General features: G+C 49.4%; 1 protein-coding gene across 1 annotated transcript in view; it reads right to left on the reverse strand.

Annotated features, from left to right (window-relative positions):
- Positions 1–27,029, reverse strand: part of LOC122400816 — a 108,667-nt gene that overhangs the window by 30,775 nt on the left and 50,863 nt on the right. The window contains exons 45-97 of the mRNA XM_043402485.1: positions 26,625–26,948; positions 26,258–26,553; positions 25,853–26,195; positions 24,804–25,760; positions 23,739–24,710; positions 23,335–23,667; positions 22,941–23,246; positions 22,533–22,862; positions 21,828–22,451; positions 21,432–21,752; positions 20,725–21,354; positions 20,325–20,642; positions 19,928–20,239; positions 19,547–19,852; positions 19,135–19,456; positions 17,816–18,120; positions 17,384–17,695; positions 15,291–15,602; positions 14,742–15,044; positions 14,331–14,636; positions 13,935–14,249; positions 13,534–13,854; positions 13,141–13,455; positions 12,605–12,937; positions 12,063–12,365; positions 11,680–11,985; positions 11,276–11,590; positions 10,587–10,913; positions 10,061–10,369; positions 9,604–9,927; positions 9,192–9,494; positions 8,809–9,114; positions 8,414–8,731; positions 7,982–8,305; positions 7,585–7,893; positions 7,193–7,510; positions 6,795–7,106; positions 6,429–6,728; positions 5,915–6,232; positions 5,516–5,842; positions 5,119–5,427; positions 4,715–5,041; positions 4,332–4,634; positions 3,949–4,254; positions 3,549–3,869; positions 3,167–3,478; positions 2,773–3,087; positions 2,374–2,697; positions 1,981–2,286; positions 1,601–1,906; positions 1,205–1,522; positions 503–1,138; positions 97–432 (exon numbers count right to left, since the gene is read on the reverse strand). Of these exons, the coding sequence (XP_043258420.1) occupies positions 97–432; positions 503–1,138; positions 1,205–1,522; positions 1,601–1,906; positions 1,981–2,286; positions 2,374–2,697; positions 2,773–3,087; positions 3,167–3,478; positions 3,549–3,869; positions 3,949–4,254; positions 4,332–4,634; positions 4,715–5,041; positions 5,119–5,427; positions 5,516–5,842; positions 5,915–6,232; positions 6,429–6,728; positions 6,795–7,106; positions 7,193–7,510; positions 7,585–7,893; positions 7,982–8,305; positions 8,414–8,731; positions 8,809–9,114; positions 9,192–9,494; positions 9,604–9,927; positions 10,061–10,369; positions 10,587–10,913; positions 11,276–11,590; positions 11,680–11,985; positions 12,063–12,365; positions 12,605–12,937; positions 13,141–13,455; positions 13,534–13,854; positions 13,935–14,249; positions 14,331–14,636; positions 14,742–15,044; positions 15,291–15,602; positions 17,384–17,695; positions 17,816–18,120; positions 19,135–19,456; positions 19,547–19,852; positions 19,928–20,239; positions 20,325–20,642; positions 20,725–21,354; positions 21,432–21,752; positions 21,828–22,451; positions 22,533–22,862; positions 22,941–23,246; positions 23,335–23,667; positions 23,739–24,710; positions 24,804–25,760; positions 25,853–26,195; positions 26,258–26,553; positions 26,625–26,948 (18,954 nt within the window). The remainder of the gene's footprint in view (positions 1–96; positions 433–502; positions 1,139–1,204; positions 1,523–1,600; positions 1,907–1,980; positions 2,287–2,373; positions 2,698–2,772; positions 3,088–3,166; positions 3,479–3,548; positions 3,870–3,948; positions 4,255–4,331; positions 4,635–4,714; positions 5,042–5,118; positions 5,428–5,515; positions 5,843–5,914; positions 6,233–6,428; positions 6,729–6,794; positions 7,107–7,192; positions 7,511–7,584; positions 7,894–7,981; positions 8,306–8,413; positions 8,732–8,808; positions 9,115–9,191; positions 9,495–9,603; positions 9,928–10,060; positions 10,370–10,586; positions 10,914–11,275; positions 11,591–11,679; positions 11,986–12,062; positions 12,366–12,604; positions 12,938–13,140; positions 13,456–13,533; positions 13,855–13,934; positions 14,250–14,330; positions 14,637–14,741; positions 15,045–15,290; positions 15,603–17,383; positions 17,696–17,815; positions 18,121–19,134; positions 19,457–19,546; positions 19,853–19,927; positions 20,240–20,324; positions 20,643–20,724; positions 21,355–21,431; positions 21,753–21,827; positions 22,452–22,532; positions 22,863–22,940; positions 23,247–23,334; positions 23,668–23,738; positions 24,711–24,803; positions 25,761–25,852; positions 26,196–26,257; positions 26,554–26,624; positions 26,949–27,029) is intronic.

Here is a 27,029-nt window from a genome sequence, read left to right on the forward strand (position 1 = left end):
AGTCGAATCGATCTCGGTCGATTATTGGAACTTTACGTTCAGAACAAACTCTTTGTTCAGAATGTAAGATATCAAAATGACAGAAAAGACTCTTACATGGAGCAGGTTTCAAGATACAACTGCTGAAGGGGTCTCCGGTGTAGCCCTCCGGGCAAGAACAAATCGGGACATGATTCAAAACGGTACATCTAGCTCCTATACCGCAGGATCCCGGGCAAGGATCCGAGCACCTCTCGCGGATGCAAGCCAATGCACTGGAACACTCTGCGTTTATAGTGCACTCTGGCCGGCAATTTGGTGGGACACCGATATACGAGGTCGAGCAAGAGCAAGAAGGATTTCCTCCGATGTTTCGACATTGAGAATACGGGCCGCAAGGGGATGGTAAGCACGGGTCTTGCTGGGTAGGTGTTACGGGCTCCTGCTGTGGACCTGCGGGGATTTCATAATAAATACTATTTCCAGACGTTAATCTGTAAAAAGTAAAATTGTAGATACAAACGTGGACTGGGGAAACAGATAGAGAACGCGTCTCCGGTGAAGTCTTGCTGGCAGGAGCATATCGGACTGTGATTGATGACTCTGCAGACCGCGTTCCTTCCGCAAGGATCTGGACAAGGATCGACGCACTTCTGATTCACGCAGACGAGATTCGAGGGGCATTCTGGGCTCGCCACGCATTCTGGTCTGCATCCGGGTGGAGAACCGAGGTATTCCGGCAAACACGAGCAAACAGCCTGCCCGTTATTTTCTCTGCAGACGCTGTTGGGTCCGCACGGTGACGGCTGGCAGGGATTCGTCAAACTCGGTTGGGTAACTATCTCTTCCTCGCGACAGTATCTGAACGGATCCCCAGTAAATCTAGGTAGGCAACTACAGGTTGGTAGGTGATTGATCACTTGGCAGAGCGCGTTCTGGCCGCAAGTTCCGGGACAGGGATCCTCGCATTTGAAGCTCACGCAGCTTTTGCTCGGGACACAGTCCGAATTTATGACGCACTCTGGTCGACAACCATCGTACGGGTTCCCAATATACCCTGGCAGACAGGAGCATGATCCTGCGCCGTTTCTCTCTTTGCACAGGGCGTTTGCACCGCAGGGAGACGGCACGCAAGGTTCCGGCACGTACATCGGTATGACTGGAAGAGAAATGGCGATTGAAAATCGGTAATCGTCACTTTGGTTAGCTATTGTTTGAATCTTACGTTGTTCCACCACACACTGAGTGAACGGATCACCAGTGTATCCGGAAAAGCAACTGCACATCGGTGTGTGGGATACAGCGCGACACTCCGCGTTCGTGCCACAGGATCCAGGACAAGGGTCTCTGCATTTCTGATTGATGCACGCCATGTTGTTCGGGCATTCGTTATTGCTAATGCATTCGGGTCTGCAGTTAGGAGGCGTACCACTGAACTCCGGCAGGCAAGAACAGGACGGGGAATCATTGATAGTTTGACACAGAGCGTTAGGACCGCAGGGTGATGGAATGCAAGGGTTCTCTTGTAGCGGCGCCTCCGGTGCTGAAATATAATGCAATTGTAGCGTACATCGCGATCTAATTTTGCGATATTCGATCAATGAGTGTCTGGATTTCTTACGTTTCTCGACGCATCTGACGAAGGGATCGCCGGTCAAGCTTGCAGGGCAACTGCAAAGCGGATTATGATTGACCACTTGGCAGGTGGCTCTGATACCGCACGAACCGATACACGGATTGCTGCATTTCTGATTGATACAAGCTTCCGTTGGCCCGCAGTCCGTGCTCACCACGCATTCTGGTCTGCACGTTGGTGGGATACCAACGAAACTCGGAATGCAAGTGCACACGGCTTGCTCGTTCACTTCTCTGCACTGACTGTTCGGTCCACAGGGTGTTGGGTTGCAAGGATTGGTCACGACTGGGTCTGATCGGGGGTTGAAAGCTTATAGTACTCTATTGTGACTCATTAAACAATGCAATAGAACCCTGTTTGAATACCTCTGAATGGTGTGCAAGATACGAACGCGTTGCCTGTCATTCCGATCGGACAGCTGCACATCGGCACATGATTGTAGACGTTACAGATTGAACTCTGACCGCAAGTTCCAACGCAAGGATCCACGCACTTGTTGCGGAGGCAAGCTCTGTTCAGGGGGCAGTCGGTGTTCAGGACGCATTCTGGTCGACAACCCACGTAAGGGTCGCCTTGAAACTCCGATAAACACGTGCAAATGCCATCGTTGCACAGAGCATTCGAACCGCAAGGCGATGGGTTGCAGGGGTCTTCGGCTACCAGTATAGCAGCTATAATTTTTAAATGGAACGTTAATCGACCTAACTCCGTACGAATTCAACACCATTACCTCCGCACGAAAGGCTCTGTACACTTACGTGGCGCAGGGGAGCAGCTGCTGAAAGGATCGCCGGTGAATCCTTCCACACAGGAGCAAATTGGCACGTGATTGAAAACCGTGCACATTGCAGCCACGCCGCAAGATCCAGGACAAGGATCTGTACATCTCTGCCTTATGCAGGCCCTGTCGCTGGGACAATCCGAGTTCACGGTACACTCCGGTCTACAGTTCGGTGGGCTACCGAAATAATTAGCTAAGCAGGAACAAGACGGAGCACCACCGATATCCCGACATTCGGAGTATGGACCACAGGGTGAGGGTACGCAGGGGTTCTGAGGTAGATCTGGTAACGTTGATTGAGCTACGGAATCAATCGACAGGAATTAGATGACTATCCATTGTCTCTGAGACCCGTTTAAGAGATTAGAAGACTTACGTGGAAGAGGGAAACACCTGGTAAATGGGTTGCCAGTGTTTCCGTCTTTGCAGGTACAAATAGGACTGTGATTGACGACTAGACAATTGGTGTTCTGTCCACACGGTTGTGGACAGGGATTCGCGCACTTCTGATTCACGCAGGCTCGGTTCGAAGGACAATCCGAGCTCACCACGCACTCGGGACGGCACGAGGGAGGACTTCCGGTATAGTCGGGGAGGCAAGAACAGACTGCGTTTCCGGAAATTACGCGACACTTACTGTTTGGCCCGCAAGGCGACGGGATACAGGGGTCTGCTGGATCTCTGACTATGTCTGGAGAAAAAATTAATGTAATATCTACACGGAATGAGCCAAAAATCGTAGCACACTAAGAAGAAGGAATATACTTTACCAGGTTCTCGCACAATTTGACAATATCTGAAGGGATCCCCGGTGTAGCCAGTGTTACATGAGCACGTGGGCGAGTGATTTATCACTTGACACACGGAATTCTGTCCACAGGTGCCCGGGCAGGGGTCCTGGCACTTATTTCGAGTACAAGCGAGGTTCGAAGGGCAGTCGGAGCTAACCGTGCACTCCGGTCGACATCCTTCGTATGGATTGCCAATGTATTCGGGTAAACAAGAGCAGGAACCTACGCCGTCCTGCTCTTTGCAAACGGTGTTCGAACCGCAAGGGGATGGCGTGCACGGGGAAGGTAATCCTGGTGGAAGAAATAGAGTAAGCTCGCGTTATCCCTTCGGTCAGAGAATTCGACTATCAAATTTTCTTACGTTCGTCGAACACGACGCACTGCGTGAACGGATCGCCGGTGAACCCGGTGGAGCAGACGCACATCGGCGTGTGGCTCACCACGCGACACTCGGCGTTTGCTCCGCAAGAACCAGGACACGGGTCCCTACACTTCTGATTTATGCAAGCTAGATGACTCGCGCACTCGCTGTTGCTGATGCACTCGGGTCGACAGTTAGGCGGGGAGTTCACGAATCCGGGCATACAAGTGCAAGACGGGGAATTGTTTACCACTTGGCACAGAGCGTTGGGGCCACACGGTGATGGTTTGCACACGTTTATGACCTCAGGTTTGACCTCCACTAAAATGTAGTTAATAATAATACAATCTATTGTAAAAGGTTGGTACTTCGACACGTTAAAACCCAAAGAGGCCCTTACTGATGGAATCACACTTGACGAACGGATCTCCCGTCAATCCCGGAAGACAGCTGCATATGGGATTATGATTTGTGACTTGACACTGTGTACGAATGCCACAGCTTCCTATACACGGGTTCGTGCACTTCAGATTGCTACAGGCTTCGTTTCTGGGACAGTCTGAACTGACCACACATTCTGGTCTACAAGATGGAGGACTTCCTACGTATCCCTGGACACAAGTGCAGACTGCTTGCCCATTGACAGGTCGACAGAGGCTGTTCTGACCGCAAGGCGATGGATTGCACGGCGTTTCCGGTGTTATTTCTGTGGGTACAAACGGGTAAAGATTGTCAAAGCTCGCCACGGTGATATCCCACTGTCTTGTTTTAAGCAGTTGGTACCTTGAATTGGGCTACAGAGTACGAAAGCATTTCCAGTCATTCTTTGATCGCAACTGCACATTGGAACGTGGTTGAACACGTTGCAAATTGCATTCTGTCCGCAGGTGCCGACGCAAGGATCGATACACTTATTACGGACGCACGCCTGATTCAAAGAACAATCCGAGTTCATGACACACTCGGGTCGACACCCTGCGTAAGGATCGCCCCTGTACTCTGACAGGCAAGTACAGATACCGTTGTTACACTCCGTGTTCGACCCACACGGCGATGGATCGCAAGGATCGTCGGAAACTGTTGGTTCTAGAAATCGGAAAGAAAGAGATCGCAATGAACAAAGTGGTCTGATTCGAAGGATTCGGATTCAAAAGTTGATGCCTTACGTGGTGGAGGTTTTGGATAACAGTTACTGAATGGATCACCGGTGTAGCCCTCGATGCAGCTACATATCGGTACATGATTCAAGACGTTGCATTGGGCAAACACGCCGCATGAACCGGGGCAAGGGTCTCTGCACTTTTCCCTGGTGCAAGCTTGATTCGGCGGACAATCGGAGTTCACCGTGCACTCCGGTCGGCAGCTGGGAGGGCTGCCGATGTAATTTGGCAGACAGGAGCAAGAAGATATGCCATTGATGTCGCGACACTCTGCGTTTTGACCGCAGGGCGAAGGAGAACATGGGTTCGAAGGTAACAATGCCGGAGGAAGTTCTAAAAAGAGTTCGCAAAGAGTTAGAAAGAAGATCGTGATCGATTAATATAGAAATCTTCAGGGATTATTCTCTCACCTGGCATTGGGAAACATCGACTAAACGGATCACCGGTATACTTTTGTCTGCAGGCACAGATTGGACTATGATGAATAACGTTGCACTCTGCGTCGAGCCCGCATGGTCCAGGACAAGGATTCTTGCACTTCTGATTAATGCACGCTAGATTGGACGGGCATTCAGAACTGACCACGCACTCTGGTCGACATCCTGGAGGGGAACCAGTATATTCTGGCATACAGGAACAGACTGCCTGGTCGTTGACGACTCGACAATTACTGTTCGGTCCACACGGTGATGGAGAACATGGATCTCTCTTCTCGTCGACTGGGGTAAAGGAAAACGAAAAATTTAACACTGATTAATCCTCTGCAACACTGAATGATGAATTCAGTAAGAAATAATCTGTGCTCACAGGCTGGAACGATAGGCTGACAGAACTGGTATGGTTGGCCGGTATAACCAGGGAAACAAGAGCACGTTGGCAGGTGATTGACAACTTGACACTCGGCGTTCGTGCCACAGGATCCTGGACACGGATCCTGGCATTTGGACCGGATGCAAGCGCGAGTGGACACGCAATCGGAATTTATGACACATTCTGGACGACAGCCCTCGTAAGGGTTGCCAATATAATCGGGCAAACACGTACAGGAACCTACTCCGTTCTGCTCTTTGCAAATGGCGTTCGAGCCACAGGGTGACGGCGTGCATGGGGTGGAGAGGGTAGGTTGTATTTCAGCTAAAATATAAAAAAAATGAATTATCCGCGTTCGGTGAAACCTGTGGCAAATTGTGAAGGTTGATATCTTACGTTGTCTTTCGACACATTGTGTGAAGGGATCCCCGACGAAACCGACCACGCACACGCACATGGCTGTATGACTTACAACTCGACAGTCGGCGTTAGCACCACAGGAGCCAGGACAAGGATCTCCACACTTGTTTCTTATACAAGCCAATTGACTCGCGCATTCGCTGTTGGTGATACACTCAGGCCTACAATTTGGCGGGTCTCCGACGAATTCGGGCAAACAAGAACACGAGGGCGAGTCATTTACTACTTGGCAGAACGCGTTAGGTCCGCAAGGTGACGGATAGCAAGGATTGACAGGGGTTGGTGGTTCTTCCACTGGAACAAGATTGACAAACGCTTGGTAACAATGTTATTCGACCATCCAAACCAGAGTCGGGCAAATTCCATTTACGGACAACGAATGTAATGAATGTAACTTGTGACAGCGAGTTTAAAAGTTTTATTCGTGAACAATATTTGTCCGATCCTGATCTAAACTTCGAAATGATGTGAGAAATAGAATTCGTCTCACGTTGGGGCTCGCATCTGACGAAAGGATCGCCGGTAAAGCCTGCCGAGCAGCTGCATATGGGATTATGGTTGGTCACTTGACACTGGGCCCTGATACCGCAAGACCCGGCGCAAGGGTTAACGCATTTCTGATTGCTGCAGGCTTGAGTCTTTAGACAGTCGGAGCTGACACTACACTCGGGTCTGCAAGATGGCGGCGTTCCAATGAAACTGGCCACGCAAGTGCACACTGCTTGCTCGTTAACTATGCGACAAAGACTGTTGGGCCCACAAGGAGATGGATTGCAGGGATCTTCCGGTCCTAAAACGGGCAAAAGTGAAAGTCAGGGGTCCTCTAATGAGAATAATTATTAAATGTAACACCTACCTCTGCTTGGACGACAAGAAACGAAGGCGTTCCCTGTCATTCCAGGCAGGCAGCTACACATAGGTATGTGGTTGTAGACGTTGCACTGTGCGTTCTGACCGCAAGTTCCCGGACATGGGTCCGTGCACTTGTTGCGAATGCAAGCTCGAGAAGTGGGACAGTCGCTATTTAGGACACATTCTGGTCGACAACCGGTGTAAGGATCGCCCTGATATTCCGGCAAGCAAGAACAGCTGCCGTCCGCGCACAAGGCGTTTGCGCCGCAAGGTGAAGGATTGCAGGGGTCCGCAGGTCTTACTGGTTCCTCGATCGCTGTATGTTAGGAAAGATCGCGTCAGATTCTAGCACGGAGTTGAAATATATGCTAGTAAACAGACCCTGGAGGATTTGGTGCTTACGTTTCGGGTAACAGTTCGTGAACGGATCGCCCGTGAAATCTACAGGGCAAACGCAAGATGGTGTGTGGTTGATGACGTTACAGGTGGCTGATGATCCGCAGGACCCAGGGCAGGGATCTCTGCATTTTTGGTTTATGCAGGCCTGATTACTGGGGCAATCGGAATTGACGGTGCACTCGGGTCTACAGTTAGGCGGGCTACCGATGTAAGACGCGAGACAAGAACAAGATGGCGCTCCGCCAATGTCACGACACTCCGCGTAAGGTCCGCACGGCGATGGTACGCAAGGATTCTGAACGACCGGACCAGGTAGAGGTTCTGAAAAGGAACGTCTCGTCACCTGAATCGAACACGTTTGGAAAACGCCAATGGAGACCTTCTATCGAGCTTACTTGGCATGGGGAAACATCTACTGAACGGATCTCCCGTGTAGCCTTGCTTGCAACTGCAAACCGGACTGTGATTTAAAACTCTGCAATTGGTGTTCGAGCCACAAGGCTGTGGGCACGGATTGATGCACTTGTTGTTCACGCAAGCCCTGTTAGCAGGGCACTCAGAGCTCATCGCGCACTCAGGGCGACATCCAGGCGGAGTTCCGATATACTCTGGCAAACAAGCGCAAACTGGCTGCCCGTTGACTACGTTACATTGACTGTTTGGTCCGCATCGGGATGGATTGCATGGGTCCGTGGCAACTGGTTCTAATTTGAAATAACGAAAGGGTCAATGCTGCTTCGAGAAAAAGAGCGAAGGAAAACTCATTTTGATTTGAAGAAATGGCTTGATTACCCGTCGATAAAATAGGGCTGCAGAATCTGAACGGATCGCCAGTGAATTCAGGCATGCACGAGCATGCAGGAGAATGATTGATCACTTGGCAAACGGCGTTCTGACCGCAGGTGCCTGGACAGGGATCCTGACACTTGGACCGAACGCACGCCATATTTGATACGCAATCGGAGTTGACGACACACTCGGGTCGACATCCGTCGTAAGGATTTCCTATATAGTCTTGCAAGCAGGTGCAAGAGCCCGCACCGTTTTGCTCTTTGCAGACAGCGTTTGCTCCACAGGGTGACGGTATGCAGGGCGATTCATTTTCGACGATCATTGCTACAATTAAACATTAGTTCGTGTTGTAATAGAAATTCCGACTATAGGTTGGCTAGATAATATACAGCGTGGTTTGACTCCGTTTGAGCTGTCTATAGCGTGTCTTACGTTGTTGGATGGAGCACTGGGTGAAGGGATCTCCAGTGTATCCGTTGATGCAAACGCACATCGGCGTGTGACTCACGACTCGACATTCCGTGTTCGAACCGCAAGCGCCGGGACAAGGGTCCCTGCACTTTTGGTTCATGCAAGCAAGATTTCCCGAGCACTCGCTGTTGCTGACACATTCTGGCCTGCAACTGGGAGGCGCTCCAATGAAATCGGGCAAGCATGTGCAAGATGGCGAATCGTTCACCACGCGACACAGTGCGTTTGGTCCGCAGGGAGACGGTTGACACGGATTTACAGGCTCGATCGGTGTCTCGACTGTTGGACAAAGTTGAGAATTCGAAATTGTGTCGATCAATTGCAGATGAAACGACTATTCTCGAAGATTTTCTTACTTATCGGGTCGCATCTGGTGAAAGGATCCCCAGAGTATCTCGGAAGACAACTGCAAATCGGATTGTGACCGACAACTTGACACTGAGTCCTCAGACCGCAGGTACCTAGGCAAGGATCTATGCATTTCTGATTGCTGCAAGCTAGATTACGCGGACAGTCGGAGCTGACCAAGCATTCGGGCCTGCAAGATGGCGGAGTTCCTTGGTATCCTTGTACGCAACTGCAGACAGCCTGGCCATTTACGACGCGACACTGACTGTTAGAGCCACAAGGGGAGGGTCTGCAAGGATCCTGAGGTAGCGGTTCTACGAACGGAGCATTAAATCCATTAAGTAAGGGGAACCCGAAGGAAGTTTCGAGCGAATCGTTAGAGGATATCCACCTCGTAATACGGAGCAGAGTACAAATGCGTTTCCAGACATTCCAGGCGGGCAACTGCACATGGGAACGTGGTCGTAAACGTTGCAGACCGCATTTTGGCCGCAGGTTCCGATACAAGGGTCCGTGCATTTGTTGCGAACGCAAGCTCTGTTGAAGGGACAATGGTCGTTGGTTACGCACTCGGGTTGACAGAGCTCGTACGGACTTCCCACGTAACCGGAAGGACAGCTACACAGACCGTTATTGCACTCCGCGTTCGTGCCACAGGGCGAGGGGTTGCAAGGGTCTGACGGGACATCTAACGCTGCAAAGTGATTTCAAGTTGATTATAGTGACTCGAAAAGATGTCGAAGACCGTAAAGTTCTGTCAGTATTGATTAAATTATTAAAAAGACACGGTGTAAAAGTCTTACATGGAGGTGGTACTGGTTGACAACTAGTGAACGGATCTCCTGTGAAACCTTCGGGACAAACGCAAGTCGGAATGTGCTGGATCGTGTTGCACATTGCACCGATGCCGCAAGAGCCCGGACAGGGGTCTCTGCATTTTTCCCTCATGCAAGCTCTGTTGCTGGGGCAATCAGGATTTATCGTACATTCCGGTCTACAATTTGGCGGGCCGCCCGTGTAATTTGGTAAACAGGTACAGGAGGGAGAGCCTCCTATGTCGCGGCATTCCGAGTAAGGGCCACAGGGTGATGGTACACAGGGGTTTTCAACGGGCGCTGGCAATGGTTCTGAAAATAATTTACTCTAATATGGTCCAATTACACGCTTCAATGCAAGTTGGGGACTTGAGTGACACGCAAAGATAGGTTTCGTTCGAGTCCCTAATCTTTAACTTAATCAGGGTGTCGGTGTTCCTCTTACTTGGCGTCGGGAAGCATCTGGTGAAGGGGTCCCCGGTGAAGTCCAGCTTGCAAACACAGATAGGACTGTGGTTTACGACCCTGCAGTCTGTGTTGGTACCACAGCGGCCAGGACAAGGGTCGAGGCATTTCTGACCGACGCAAGCTTGGTTCGAGGGACATTCTGAGCTGACGACACATTCCGGTCGGCATCCTGGTGGACTTCCTACGTAATCGCGATAGCAGGAGCAGACAGCCTGGCCGTTCGTTACGTGGCACAGGCTGTTGGGTCCGCACGGCGACGGGTTACAAGGATTTTCTGCTTCGAGGGCTGCAAGTGGTAAACATTTCGGTCAACATCGTTTAACCACTCACTAATCTAAATGTATCAGCGTTACTCGTTCGTAGGGATTAGTTTGGGTTAATGGCATATACCGCTTACGGATGGAACGTTGATTGGTTATAATGAAGCGTGTCTAACGTTATCTTCTCTAACGAGGCGTTCGGTGATGGCGATGATGATTGACGACATTTATATTGAGACTTACGGATCTGCGGCTGGAGGTTGCAATTAAGGAAGGGGTCCCCGGTGTATCCGGCCAGGCAAGTGCAACTTGGCAAGTGATTTATCACCGCGCAATCCGCGTTCTGACCACAGGTGCCGGGACAGGGGTTCTGGCACTTCGATCTTATGCAGGCCAGGTTCGAGGGGCAGTCGGAATTTACCGTGCATTCTGGTCGACATCCTTCGTACGGGTTTCCTAAGTAATCCTGGGCACAGGAACAGGAACCTGCTCCGTTTTGTTCTTTACATATCGCGTTAGGGCCGCAAGGTGATGGTACACACGGGGACAGCAACGTGGGTTCGCTTTCGGCTAAAAAAGGGTTCACAGGGTGAAAGGTTAGCTTTACCACCACACCAAGACCCTTCGTTCCCCACAGGGTTAATGCAACAACTACTAAAATATCCAGGTTCGATGGATTATCAACCCTTTCCGGTCCTACGTCGCTTTTACTAGTAATATTAAGATCAGAAACTACATTTAATTATACAATTGTGGTACAAATAGAATATTAGAATACAAACAGTTTCGGACCGCAAAGGATTAAGGCTTAATCACCGCGAACAATATTACAGGATACCAAGTTTCTAGCAAATTGAGTCAGTACCCCAAGGAGACTACTTTGTTCTCGTGTATAGTGAATAGTTTTGAAGGTACATGTGTTTGGATCTTACGTCGTTTGAGTGCACACTGCGTGAATGGGTCGCCTGTGTAGCCACTGAGGCAACCGCACATTGGTGTGTGACTGACCACGCGGCATTCAGCGTTGGAACCACACGAGCCGGGACAAGGGTCTCGACATTTTCTATTGATGCATGCTAAATGGCTGGAACATTCGCTGTTGCTCACGCACTCTGGCCTACAGTTTGGCGGGGAACCGATAAAATCGGGCAGACAGGCGCAAGATGGTTGACCGTTGATCGTTTGGTAAACGGAATTCGGACCGCATTGGCAAGAAGCGCACGTATCTTCCGTTGGAACACTCGCAGCTACAAAGGATATGGAAAAGTCGATATTGAACGTGAATTGAAATTGTCAAGCGCAAAATTATCACAGAGTATAATAACAAGATTCTTACGAATGGGTTGGCATCTAGTGAACGGATCGCCTGTGAAACCCGAGGGACAGCTGCACACAGGGTTATGATTAACAACTTGACAGAGGGCCTTGAGGCCACAGGTACCAGAACAAGGATCGATGCACTTTTGGTTGTTGCAGGCCTGACTTCTGGGACAATCTGAACTAACTACACACTCTGGCCTGCAACTAGGCGGACTACCAAGATATCCTGGTACGCAGGAGCATACTCCTTGACCGTTTATAGCTCGGCACTGACTGTTGGGTCCACAGGGAGACGGATTACAAGGATTTGCTTGAACTGGTTCTAAATCAACGGAAATATTCATCAGATCTTACAGCCCCAAGTTTGCAAAAGGATTCCTCTAGCTCTAAATTTCGTACCTTCGATTCTGTCGCAAGATATGAACGCGTTACCAGACATTTCGGCTGGGCAACTGCACATAGGCACATGATTCAGGACATTGCATATAGCATCTCTACCGCAAGTGCCCGAACAAGGATCCACGCACTTGTTGCGAACGCAAGCTCTGTTCTGAGCACAGTCGCTGTTCAGGACGCATTCAGGGCGACAGCTGGTGTAGGGATCGCCCTGATAATCTGGCAAACAGGTGCACGCTCCTGCGTTGCACTGAGCGTTTGGTCCGCAGGGCGACGGATTGCAAGGATCAGTTTCGGGAGGCGGTACTGTAAAAATTTATGCAGGTCATCAGGATCCAAAATAGAACAGTTTCTCTGTCAAGATTATAGGGTGTGGACCATGTTCTTTTGGAGAAATTGTTTCAACGTTTGCAAAGATTGCAGCCAGATTCATCAGGGTTCAAAAGAAATTGATACTAGCTGCAATGCTTGTGGCCCACGCCATAAAGTCTCAACACTAAAAACTATACTTTGGATTCGTTTGAGAAGAGAATGGGGGCTCTTACACTGCGGTGGTGTCGGGTAACAGTTGTTGAATGGGTCTCCAGTGTATCCCTCGACGCACGTGCACATGGGCACATGATTGAACACGTTGCACTGGGTCCCTACTCCGCAAGACCCTAAACAGGGATCCGCACACTTCTGTCTGATGCAAGCTCTGTTGCTGGGACAGTCGGAATTGATAGTGCATTCTGGTCTACAGTTGGGAGGACTTCCGCTATACTCGGGCAAACACTGACAGGATGGACCTCCGTTTACCACACGGCATTCGGAGTACGGACCGCACGGGGAAGGGAAACAAGGTTGCGACGTTTCTACTGTCGAAGGAGGCAGGGATGCTGAAAAGACAAGTAACAAGTTGAGGAACGTTTCCGACAACTTTTAATTATAGGGCTTTCCAATAGGAACCATAGAACTTTTGCAAATTATTAACAATCATAAAGTAAATATCATTCATTTCATTTCATATCAAAGTTGTATCCCTTTTATTGGAAACCCCTATGCTTCTAATTGCTTCGAATGTGTTTGAAGGGTGTCTTACGTGGAACAGGGAAGCATCTAGTGAATGGATCTCCAGTGTACGAGTTTCTGCAAGCACAGATTGGACTGTGGTTCCTGACCACGCAGGTGGCGAACGTGCCACACGAACTGGTACATGGATCCACGCATTTCCGGTTAACGCAAGCTCGGTTGTCAGGGCACTCAGAGTTCAGGACACACTCGGGACGACACATAGGTGGTGAACCTGTGTACTCTGGTAGACAGGAACACACTCCCTGTTCGTTCACCACGCGACATTGACTGTTTGGTCCGCAGGGCGATGGGTTGCACGGGTCCTTGTATTGCGTTTGGTCCTCTACGGGGTTTTAGATTACTTTCAGTATCTTCTCCGGCACGAATACAATTAGAAATATTGGCTGATCAAGTACAATACCTATATCACGAATCAAGGTACAGTATTGGAAGGGATTTCCACTGTACCCAGAGATGCAAGTGCACGCGGGACGATGATTGATAACCTGGCATTCGGTGTTAATACCGCAAGTGCCCGGGCAAGGGTCCTGGCACTTGGAGCGAATACAGCTCAAGGTCGAGGGACAGTCCGTGTCGATCACGCACTCTGGTCGACAACCTTCGTAAGGATTTCCGATGTAATCGGGCAGACAGGAGCAGGAACCGACGCCGTTTTGTTCTTTGCACATCGCGTTGAAACCGCAGGGCGACGGTTTGCACGGGGAAAGATAGACTGGGACGGCTAAAAGAGTGAAGATCGATCAGTCAAAGTTGAATACAGAGTCGATTGGACGTTGAATTAAAATATTCCTCGATTCGTACGTGGTTTAGGGGTGCACTGAGTGAAAGGATCGCCAGTGTAGTCTCCGGGACACACGCACATCGGTGTGTGACTAACAACACGACACTCTGCGTTCGCGCCGCAGGAACCGGGGCAAGGATCCCTGCATTTCCGGTTCACGCAGGCCAACTGACTCGGACACTCGCTGTTGCTGATACACTCGGGCTTGCAATTCGGAGGGACTCCCATGAATTCCGGCAAACACGAGCACGAGGGTGCGTCGTTAACGACTCGACATTGAGCGTTGGGTCCACACGGAGAAGGATCGCAGGGATTCTCTATCGGGCGGCCAATCGCTAAAAAGACAGGATCGGTTATCGTCAGGATCGGATCCTCCGTTCAGTTCCATTAAGAAATCTCCAAACGTTGGGTCTTACGTTCCAGCGTGCATTGGACGAAAGGATCGCCAGAGAGTCCTGGCGAGCAGCTGCATATGGGATTGTGATTAACGACGTTGCAGACGGCTCTGAAGCCACAGGTACCGGGACAGGGGTTTATGCATCTCTGATTGCTACACGCTTCCGTTAGGGGACAGTCGGAACTGACTGTGCACTCTGGTCTGCAAGCAGGCGGCACACCAAGAAATCCTGCTACACAGGAACACACTGGCTGCTCGTTGATCTCTCGACACGCACTATTGGGTCCGCAGGGCGAGGGCGAACAAGGGTTCCTCTGCACGGGATCTGTGATTGTTGCAACGGGAATTTAGAACAACGAACCCTCTGTTCTTTGAATGACTTTCCGAAAAATAAAACATGCGATAGAGGGTTTAAAGAAGGAACAGATACCTCGAAGGGCGATGCATTGAACGAAAGCGTTGCCTTCCATTCCGCTAGGGCAGCTGCACATGGGCACGTGGTTGTACACGAGGCACAGGGCGTTATGGCCGCACGTGCCTGGGCAAGGATCAGCGCACCTGTTCCTCACGCAGGCACGATTCTGAGGACAATCCGTGTTCAACACGCACTCGGGGCGACAGCCCACGTAGGGGTCGCCCTGAAACTCCGCCAAACAGGTGCACAAACCATTATCGCAGCGCGCGTTCGAGCCACAGGGTGTCGACGCGCAAGGATCAGTGACAACTGGTTCAGCTGCGGAAGAAACGAACGATCTAGTTTCTAGCTAATTTGTCAGCCAAATATTGAAGTAATAACTGGGTCGTTTCGAGCTATACAAAATGGATCAACTAAATATATTTAAGGCCCTATCAAAGTTGGACTATTTCAAAGGACATGAAAACAATCTTTACAATCACGGAAGTTATTTAAGTGATCCACCCTGTTTACAAAGACTATGGCGTCGAATATGTCTTGTACGGGAATCTGCAGGCTTCTTACGTGGCTCGGTCGGGGCTGGATGACAGTTGCTGAAGGGATCCCCGGTGTATCCCTCGGGGCACGTGCACACGGGCACGTGGTTGTACACCGAGCACAACGACGTGACGCCGCAGGAGCCTAAGCAAGGATTCCTGCACTTCTCGCTGCTGCACGCGAGACTCATGGGACAGTCGGAGTTCACACGACACTCTGGTCGGCAATTTGGCGGGGATCCAACGTATCTGGGCAAGCAGGAACAGGATGGGGTACCACCGATACTCCTGCACTCCGCGTACATGCCACAGGGTGACGGCACGCAGGGATCTATCGGGGCTAGAGAGTTGTCGTTCGGGGTTGGTTCTGTAATTCGATTGCAAGATTATTTCTTCTCCAGAGTCGATCAATTCTGAAGGTATTCTGAAGATGATGAATATACTAATTATGAGTAATACGTAGAGCGGCAAACAAATATATTTATCACCGAAAACGAATTTTTAAGAAAAATCGACAGGGTGTAGGTGCCTAAATTTTTCGGCAAAAAATAAATTTCAAGTCGTCCTGAAAAAATTATTTCTAGTTGCAGGGGTCCATTACAATCATTTCTGATGAATACACATACCCCCAAAATCCTATTCAAATTCGAGAAAAAAGTTCCTTACCGAAAATCTAATGTGAGACCAGAAATCGTTCCCTAAAATTTCATGCGTATCTTCAAAACATCATAACTCCTGAACCGATAGAACGATTTTAATGTTTCAAGCGGCAAACAACGCGTATTTTAGTGTAGAATATGTAGAAATTGTAAGAATATTCGAAAAGTTGTTCCATAACCCCGTAAAATGAGAAAAACCCCATAAAACTGGTCCAATATTCAAACAGCCATAACTCCTACAGTAGTGAATTTATTTCAATGAAACTTTTGTCTAAAATAGGGCTCATGGGTACCTACAAAAAAGTATTAGATAACTTTTCTATAGGGCGTCAAACAAAATTACTAAAAATCAAAAACGAATTTTTAAGAAAAATCGACAGGGTTAGGTGCCCAAGTTTTTCGGCGAAAAGAAAAAATTTCAAATCCTTCTGGAAAAATTATTTTCGGTTGCGGGGGTCAAGTACAATCATTTTTGGTCATTAGGCATACCCTTGAAATCCTATCCACTTTCGAGAAAAAAATTCGAGTAGGTGGGCAAATTTTGCAGTGAAATTAAAATTTTTCAAATAGTTCTAAAAAAATTATTTTCAGTTGCAGGGTCGATTACAATCATTTTTGGTCATTACACGTACCCCCGAAATCCTACGCATTTACGAGAAAAAAATTCCTTACCGAAAATCTAATGTGAGGCCAAAATGTTTGCCCGAATTTTCATACGAATCTTTAAAATATCATAACTTCTGAACGAATTGGAGGATTGTAATGTTTAAAAAGGCAAACGACGCGTATTTTAATGGAAAGTATGTAGAAATTCCAAAAATATTGGAAAAGTTGTTCCTTGACCCCGTAAAGTAAGAAAAATCTCATAAAAATAGTCCAATATTCAAATAGCCATAACTTCTATAATAGTGAATATATTTCAATGAAACTTTTTTCTGAAGTAGAGCTAATGGGCACCTACAAAAAAGTTTTAGACAACTTTTCTGTAGAGTGTCAAACAAATTTATTAAAAATAAAAAACGAATTTTTAAGAAAAATCGACAAGGTAGGTGCCTAAATTTTTCGGCGAAAAAAAAATTTCTAATCGTTCTAGAAAAATTATTTTCGACTGTAGGGGTCAATTACAACCATTTTTGGTCAATAGACTTACCTCCGAAATCCTACCCACTTTCGAGAAAAAAATTCTTTACCGAAAATACAATGCCTGACCATATATGACATTTTCCCCTGAAATTTCATGCATATGTTTAAAACGTCATAACTCCTAAACGGATTGGACGATTTTAATTTTTCAAAATGCAAACAACGCGTATTTTAGTGGAGAAATTCCTATAATTGTCGAGAAGTTGTTTCTTAGCCCTGTAAAGTGACCACAAATTCATAAGAATGGTCATTGCGAATAACTGGGACGACGTAGACCGACCGTGGAATGATGAAGAAATATCTATAGATATATCCTTACGTGGAGCGGGGAAGCATTTCGTGAACGGGTCGCCGGTGTATCCAAGGTTGCAGATGCAAATAGGACTGTGGTTGATCACTTTGCACTGCGTGTTGATACCGCAGGAGTTCGTGCAAGGGGGCGTGCATTTTTGATTGATGCACGCGAGGTCCAACGGGCATTCGCTGTTCATCACACACTCGGGTCGACAATTCGGTGGATTTCCAACGAAATTTGCGAGACAGGTACAGACAGCGTGATCGTTCACGTTTCGACATTTACTGTTGGGTCCACAGGGGGACGGACTACACGGGTCAGACTCAATGGGGGTAGCTGTATGGGGAGAACTTTGTATTAAAAATCTAAACCAGTAACAGTTTCAAACAGTCGTTTTCGGAATCTTTGCAATCACTGGTCCTAACGGATAGTATTTCATAGGAAATGAAAGCTTACGATCGAACACGACGGGGGAGCAATAGGTGAAGGGGTTGCCTGTGTAGCCAGTGTTACACGAACAGACTGGAACGTGATTGATCGTTTCGCATCGGGCTTGCAATCCGCAGGTTCCTGGGCACGGGTCTCTGCATTTTAGGCCCGTGCAGGCCATCGTCTTGGCGCAATCGGAATTTTGGGTGCATTCGGGTCTGCATCCTTCGTAGGGGTCGCCTAGGTAGTCCGGAGGACAGGAACAGGAACCAACGCCGTTGTTTTCGCGACAGATCGCGTTGGTACCGCATGGGGATGGCTCGCATGGTTTCCTAAGGTCTAAGGGTACATCTGATGGAAAGAGAAACACGGTCACTTAAACATAATCGATCATGCAGCGGTGGTCGGTCGGAAAAGCTTGTGCAGCATATGTCTCTTGCGCTACATCGTCGGGATCAGCCTCGTGCGATGTTGCGACGAATGATTTAAGCGGAAGCTGATCTTTCAGCCAATTTGGATCCATTCGATCGTGGTCACGCTGGCAGGTTTGATTGTTAGGGTATCATGGGGTGGATTTTTGGGTCGTGTCACGTTAGGGGTGAGTATCATTAGGGGACGTTATGGTCGGAGAGTACTTTTCAATGCGTAAGCGTGTTTTCAGGGTCAGGGCAAGGTACTTGTAAGCGTGTCTAAATCTATACACAACGGAGGGTGTAATAAGCCGGCACAACGTATTTAGGGGTTAATGCTTCCGTGTCCAGTTTTTCTATGAGGGTGTTTTTCGCAGGGACGTAGGACATTGTAGATCTAGGGTGCTCCTCTAAACGTGATTCTCGAAGCAATATCCTTGGTTGGGAATGATCAATGCGTGCATTATTCGTCTTACAAGGGTGTGTACGGTTATCGCATATCTGTCAGAGGGTGAGTGCAATTAAGAGCCTATATACTCCATAGGCCCCGCCACCATTTCATTTCACAATACGGTTATTTCATTCATGGGTAGTACGCATGAGGTAAATAAAGGCGTGCTCCTCTCGATCATCTCGTTAATCGCAGGGGTTGGGGGGTGGATGATTCGTTATTATTGATTTTCATTCGTACATGAGTGCGATTTCTAATTTCTAAGGCCCCGGCCACCACGATGACGCTTTGTCACCGGTTTTTATTGGGCCTCTCTTAATGTTATCTCTCGTTCTTTCGTCGACGAGAGTATGGCTTTGGGTTAGGGTGGAGTCGATGATTCGCGTTATGAAACGAACAAGCACTTACCTGCGTCGCCCGCATGCAAACGGCGAATTTTGCAACGAGAGAAAGTAATACGACAGCAAGTTTCTTGCGGTGAGTACTCACCCTTGGCGACCGGCTCGCAAACGCTGAACGGATTTCCGGTGTAACCTTCGGCGCACGCGCACACCGCGTTGTGATTAACTACCGAGCAACGAGCGTTCGAACCGCACAGACCGACACACGGATCGCGACACTTTTGTTGCATACACGCTAAATGCGGCGGACACTCCGGGTTTATCGTACACTCGGGTCTGCAATTCGGTGGCACACCGATGTAATTTTGTATACACGAACAGGCTGGACTGTCGCTCCTCACTTGGCACTCCGCGTTCGGTCCGCAAGGGGATGGTTGGCAAGGGTTCGTCGGCTTCGGTGGCTCCCCTGCGACGAGGATATTAAATTTCATGAGTTTACAGAATGATTTACAGACGTCTTATATTTCAGTGGTATAATACGTGTTGTTCCACTCACTGGGCATTGGGTAACACCTGGTGAACGGATCACCGGTGTGTCCTTCGTAGCAGATGCATATCGGATTGTGATTGACCACTTGGCACTTGGAGTTCTGACCACAAGTGCCCGGACACGGATCCTGACACTTGTTGCCAAGACACGCTTGCGTCAATGGACAATCTGCGCTGACCACACATTCTGGTCTGCAGGCTGGTGGACTGCCTATTAGTCCAGGTTGACACGAGCAGACCGCGTGATCGTTCACTACTTTGCAAACACTGTTCGCTCCGCAAGGAGATGGAGTGCATGGCTGTTTCCTGGGTTCTGGAAACGTTAAATATATATTTATAATTTAATACTCTATTGAATCATTAGTTAGCCTATAAAAAATAGACTCACCGTCTATCAGGTGTGGCCGACAAAGGGTGAAAGGATCCCCGGTATTTCCGGGAGGGCAGCTGCACATTGGGATATGATTAACAACGTCGCAGCGTGCATTGGTTCCACAGGTGCCAACGCAAGGATCTAGGCAGTAATGATTCACGCATGCTTTCGCTCTGGAGCAGTCTGAGTTCATGGTACACTCCGGACGACAGTACGAGAAAGGATCACCGAAGTAGTTCGGAAGACACCTACAGTTACCCTCGTCGCATTCTGCGTTAGGTCCGCAAGGAGATGGGTTGCACAGATCCTCGGGTACTCTCGGTTGTTCTAGAAAGTAAAGGACGTACATCATGAGCCTTATTTGTATAACAAGTGATGTAGGTTGAATTACAGAAGTGAGTTAGATAGATACCCATTATCTGTGTACACAGCGTGAAAGGATCACCGGTGTATCCCGTTTGACAAAGGCAAACAGGAATATGGTTCTGTACACGACAGTCTGCGCTCTGACCGCACGATCCGACGCAAGGATCTCGACATTTCTCAGAGATGCACGCTTGATTCGATGCACAATCGGTGTTGACAACGCACTCGGGTCTACAGTTGGGCGGCAGACCTATGTAGTTCTTCAAACAAGAGCAAGCTGCTTGGTCGCCAATTGCCCTGCACTCTGCGTAAAGACCGCATGGGCTCGGTGTGCAGGGGTCGCCGATCGGTGGGACTGGCGCAACTAAAAGACAAAACGATGTGTAAAAGCTAGTTCACTTGCTCAATTTGTGACTCTGCTCCCTCGCGTTATTAAAGTCACCCACCTGTTTGAGGGTAACACCTGGAGAAAGGATCTCCCGTGGTGCCCTGCGAGCAGCTACACAGTGGATTGTGGTTGATCACGCGACAATTGGCACTCACTCCGCATGTTCCAGGGCACGGGTCCGTGCACTTGTATTTGTAACACGCTCTGTTCTGAGGACACTCGGAGTTCACGACGCACTCGGGCCTGCAGTTCGGAGGTGAACCGATGTAGGACTCCTGGCAGGTGCAGACGGCCTGTTCGTTGACAGCTCTGCACAAACTGTTGGGCCCGCAAGGCGATGGATTGCATGGGTCCGTCACGGTTGGTTCCGTATCCGTGATCAGGGGCGGTGTGCAAATTGTGAAAGGATCCCCCATGTAGCCAGGTTCGCAGGTGCAGGTTGGAATGTGGTTGATGACGGAACACTGAGCCTGAATGCCGCATATGCCCGGACAAGGATCCTCGCATTTATAGCGGACGCAGGCTTTGTTCGTTGGACAGTCGGAGCTGAGAATGCACTCTGGTTGACACCCTTCGTAAGGGTTGCCATGATAGTCGTCGATGCAGATGCACGCGCCCACGTTGTCCCGTTGTTGGCAGATTGCGTTTGGACCACAGGGCGAGGGCTCACAGGGATTAATAGCTTCTTCTGTAACGTAGAGTATGAAGGTCCAAAAATTTGTTTATCTATCAGGTTGTAAACTAAATTTCAGAAAATCACGTTACCTTCTAGTTCGATGCACTGGACGAATGGATTTCCGGTGTAACCGGTTGTGCACGAGCACACGACAGCATGATTAACGACGATGCACTTGGCGTTCTCCGCGCAGGATCCCGGACAGGGGTCCGTGCACTTTGAGTTTATGCACGCCTTGTCGGACGGGCAATCAGGATTGATCAGACACTCTGGGCGACACGATGGCGGGGTGCCTATGTACGAGGGAAGGCAAGAACACGATGGATAACCGTTTGCATCCTGGCACTGAGCGTTTGGTCCGCAGGGTGACGGGCTACAAGGATCTCCAGTGTCTTTGCCGTCCGGCACATCTGTAAAAAGTAACCATTACATATTCCATTGGATTACAGCGTCGATATATTTAATTTAATAATAAAGCCCCTTACCTGGAACGTCGTAACAGCTCTTGAAAGGATCTCCCGTTTGGCCAGGTAGACAACTGCAGATTGGCGAATGATTGATCACTTCGCATCTCGCATTCAAGCCACAAGATCCCAAGCAAGGATCTGTACACTTCTTGTTTACACAGGCGCGCGTTGGCGGGCACTCCGAGCTCACAACACACTCTGGCCTACACGAGGGTGGAGAACCGAGGTATCCTTGAAGACAAGAACACACGGCATGATCTTCCACGTTGCGACACTGACTGTTCGGCCCGCAGGGTGACACGGGCGTGCACGGATCCTTAGATGTATGGGGTACTTGTGGCTGGATACGACAGCTGACGAACGGATCTCCGACGTATCCAGGCGGACAAGAGCAGCTAGGTATGTGGTTCACGACGTCGCAGACGGCGTTTTGACCACACGTTCCAGGACAAGGATCCTTGCATTTGTTTCTCAGACAGGTTTTGTCGCGTGGGCACTCTAAGTTCAAAACGCATTCTGGACGACACGCTTCGTACGGATTGCCTATGTACTCTGAGAGACATTCGCAGTCGCCGTTTCTGCATATGGCGTTCGGTCCGCAGGGCGATGGACTGCACGGATCACTTACTGGCGGCACCGTGGCTAGAAAAAGATTAAAAATCACATATCGACCTTTTTAACGATTCGAAAGATGCGAGTACATACAAATCCACATTTTCTTACTTGGAGGAATTACTGTGCACTGCGTGAAAGGATTTCCAGTGAAGCTTTCCATGCACGTGCAAACTGGTATGTGATTCAGAACGTGGCACTGAGCGTTGACGCCGCAGGAGCCCGGGCAGGGATCTTGACACTTCTGATTGACACATGCCAGATGACTCTTGCACTCGGAGCTTAAAATGCACTCTGGTCTGCACTCTGGAGGAACGCCGGTGTAATTAGGCAGACAAGAACATGCAGGGTTTCCGGATATGATTTGGCACAAGGAGTTCGGACCACAGGGTGATGGTGTACAAGATGGTGGCCGCTCTGTGCTGGAGGTGACGTCGTAAACTGCAAGGTAGAACAAGTGTGATTGAATGCTTGAACTTGGTTTAAAAAATATCAAGACAATTTAAGCAGCAGTCTTACTGATAGGCGAACACTGAGTGAAAGGATCGCCAGTGAAGCCCACAGGACACGTGCAAATCGGATTATGGTTCTTGGTGGTACACTGTGCTCTCAATCCGCAGGTGTTCGGGCAAGGATCTGCACATTTCTTGTTCAGGCAGGTAAGATGAAGCGGGCACTCGGCGTTCACCACGCATTCGGGTCTGCAGTTTGGTGGGATTCCTCTGTACTCTGGAAGACACGTGCACACTGCCTGGCTGTTTACTTCCCGGCACTTACTGTTGGGTCCGCAGGGCGATGGCGAGCATGGATCCGATGGAGGTACTCCTGAAGATACATTTAGGGATACAAACATTCATATAACTGAAGTTAGAATCGTTTAACATGAATACTGAAAATGCAGAATGAGACTTACTGGTCATTTCTTTGATTTCACAAGCAAAGTACGGGTCTCCGGTATATCCAGGGGGACACGTGCACATAGGAACGTGTTGCTGGACGTTACAAATTGACAACATGCCGCAAGTACTAGGACAAGGATCGGAACACTTGAATCCGACGCAAGCCAATTGCGGAGCACAGTCGTTGTTCGATTCGCATTCCCTGTGGCATCCTTTCTCGTTATCGTAGGGGTCTCCGATAAGGTCTGGGGGACAAGCACACGCTCCTGCACCGTTCCTCTCGCGACACTGCGCGTTTGGACCGCAAGGATTCGGTGAACAAGGATTAACCATGCTTATATCTGTCGCTAAACAAAAAGAAACCAAATGGGATTAGTTCCAAGAGAATCCAGAAACACAATTTAAAATAAAAACTTACTTGGAGGAGGCGCCAGGACGCAGCGGATAGCAGCGTCGCCCTCGTAACCCTCGGGGCAGGTACAAATCGGTACGTGATTTTGAACCGTACACTTCGCCAGTTCGCCGCATGCTCCCGGGCAAGGATTCTTGCATCGTTGATCCACACAGGCCGCCGAGTGGAAACAGTCAGAGTTGTCAGTACATTCGGGTCTACAGTTCGGTGGACGTCCAATGTAGTTCAGTAGACACGAGCAAGCAGGCTGAGAACCGATTACCTTGCACTGGGAATTCGGTCCGCAAGGATTCGGAGAGCACGGATTACCAGCGCCCTTCGAAGGAGTGTCGGAAACGTTGAACCTCGCGCAATACTCGAGCGGGTTGCCCGTGTAGCCCGCGGCACAAGTGCAAATGGGATTATGGTTCACGGTTAGGCATTTGGTGTTCACTCCGCAAGAGCCTGGGCAAGGATCCGCGCACTTGTTCTCGATGCACGCTTTGTTCTGAGGACATTCCGAGCTGACGATGCATTCAGGACGACAGGTAGGTGGTATTCCGACGAATCCAGGCTGGCACAGGCATACTGCGTGCTCATTGTGCACGCGACAGTTGCTGTTGGGTCCGCAGGGTGAAGGTTCGCAAGGATTCTCTGGTACCGGTTCGGGCGTTACCACTATCGCCGTGCAGGAATTGAACGGATCTCCGGTGTAACCAGGTAGACAAGAGCAAGATGGCGTGTGGTTAACCACTCGACAAGTAGCTCCCTGTCCACAAGTTCCGGGGCAAGGGTTGACACATTTGTTATTAAGACAAGCCTTATCTCGTTCGCAATCGGCGTTTGTAACGCATTCGGGTCTGCAACCTGTGTAAGGATCGCCGACGTATTCTGGCAAGCACGTGCAGGATCCCACGCCATTTCTTTCGTTGCAGATTGCATTTGCACCGCAGGGTGATGGGTTGCATGGCGTGCGAGGTTGTTCGGTTGTGGTAGGTTCTAAGGAAGAAAATAGATTGTTTCATAGATAGTCTGGAAATGATGAATAGGAAACCTGCAGAAAGAATTTTGATAAAGTATGATTGTACGTACCTTCCATTATGTGCACGCACTCCGTGAATGGATCTCCGGTGTACCCAGCGTTGCAGATGCAAACGGGATTGTGTTTCACAACGTTGCAGAAGGTATTCACGCCGCAGGATCCTGGACAAGGATCCACGCATTGTTCGTTCTGGCAGGCGAGGTTTCCAGGACATCCTTCGTTGATGACACATTCTGGACGACAATTTGGAGCCCTGCCCACGTAGTTTGGTAGACAAGAACAGGCTGGGAAGCCGTCTATTACGCGACACTGTGAATTAGATCCGCACGGCGATGGGATGCACGGGTTGCCGCTTGGTTCTCCTCCAGGCTGCTTGCCTTCCGGTTCTTTTACGCATCCGAAGAATGGATCACCGGTGTATCCGGACGTGCAACTACAGACTGGATTATGGTTGATGACCTGACAATCAGCATTCTGTCCACATGTGCCCACACACGGATCCCTGCATTTCTGAGTGATACACGCCGTGTTCTGGGCGCAGTCGGTGCTAACCACACACTCCGGTCGACATTGCGGTGGGCTACCAACATAGTCTGGTTGACAAGAACAGACTGCATGGTTGTCGATCACGCGACAGTTGCTGTACGGACCGCAGGGAGAAGGTTGGCATGGATCACCCGGTAGCGGTGTTACAGGCGATATATGGCAAGATTGGAGAGGATCTCCGGTGTACCCAGACAGACAACTGCACGAAGGCTGATGGTTGATCACTTGACACTGTGCGTTTATTCCACAAGCACCCACGCACGGGTCTTTGCACTTGTTGTTTATGCAGGCCTTCGTATGGACGCAGTCGGAATTTTGAACGCACTCCGGTCTGCATCCTGCGTAAGGATCTCCGGTGTAATCGGGTAAGCAGCTGCACGAGCCAGCTCCGTTGCGTTCCTTGCAGACTGCGTTCGCGCCACACGGAGATGGATCGCACGGCAATGCCCCCGGGAACGAAACTGTGCAACAAATAACAGGTATTATATTACAAAAAAATGAGAAAACTGAGGACTTTGCTTGCTCAAGTGCAAGAGTAGATTAACGATCTTACCTTTATTACACCCCGAGAAAGGATCCCCTTCGTAGTCCTGGTAACACTGGCACATAGGACGATGATTCTGCACGGTACAATTGGTATTAAATCCACAGGACCCGGCGCAAGGATCCACGCATTTCTTCTGGACGCACGCTAGATAGTTTGGACAGTCCTGATGAATCAAACACTCCGGTCTGCAATTTGGTGGGGCCCCAAACATTCCACTGATGCATGTGCAGACAGGATGGTCTTCCTGCACGCGACAGTCTGCGTTCGGGCCACAGGGGGCAGGTACGCAAGGGTTCTTCGGTCCTGGTAGCGGCACGACTAACGAAAAAGATATAGGCGAATCTTCCAGCTTGTCCAGAAACTCATGTTGCATAAGAATTGAGAAAACGGAGATACATTACCTTCCTTGACGCACTGCGTAAACGGATCACCGGTATATTCGGGAGGACAACTACAAATGGGGTTGTGACTGATCACTTGGCATAGAGCGTTCTGACCACACAAACTGGAACAAGGATCTCCGCATTTTTGGCCGATGCAGGCTAGGTGCACAGGACATTCCGAGCTGACCAGACACTCTGGACGACAAGATGGTGGTGTTCCATGATATCCTGGACTGCAAGAACAAACTGCGCGGTCGTTCATCACGCGGCAGATGCTGTGCGGTCCGCACGGTGATGGCATGCAAGGATTCTGAGGTGGAAGAGCTAAAAGAAGAGTCAATTGCAATGTTAGTTTACGCGTGGATCAAGAGAATTTAATGGTAAGGAAGACTCACGAGATTTTTCGATTTTGCAGGAGCCGAACGGATCTCCGGTGTATCCAGGCAGACAAGAACAGACTGGAACGTGGTCGTCTACTTCGCATTTTGCGTTGGCGCCGCAAACGCCAGGGCAGGGGTCTCTGCAGTGTTGATTGAAGCATGCCAGTTGACTGTCGCAGTCCTGATTCACGAAACACTCGGCCTCGCAGCCATCGATGTACGGATTACCGATGTACGGTGGGACGCATTTGCACCTTGCAACCCCGTCTTCAGCGAAACAAATGGCGTTCTTACCGCAGGGGATCAGCAAGCAAGGGTCGTGCATATCGGATGGCGGTACTGGAAGCGAATAACGAGAAGTCAGCTTTGTTTCATCAATTTTTGGAGGAGTATTTACAATGTTATTGCTTATCATTAACA

Source organism: Colletes gigas, unplaced genomic scaffold (assembly GCF_013123115.1).
Source record: "Colletes gigas isolate AHSC1104 unplaced genomic scaffold, ASM1312311v1 Colletes_gigas_Sc00020, whole genome shotgun sequence".
NCBI lineage: Eukaryota > Metazoa > Arthropoda > Insecta > Hymenoptera > Colletidae > Colletes > Colletes gigas.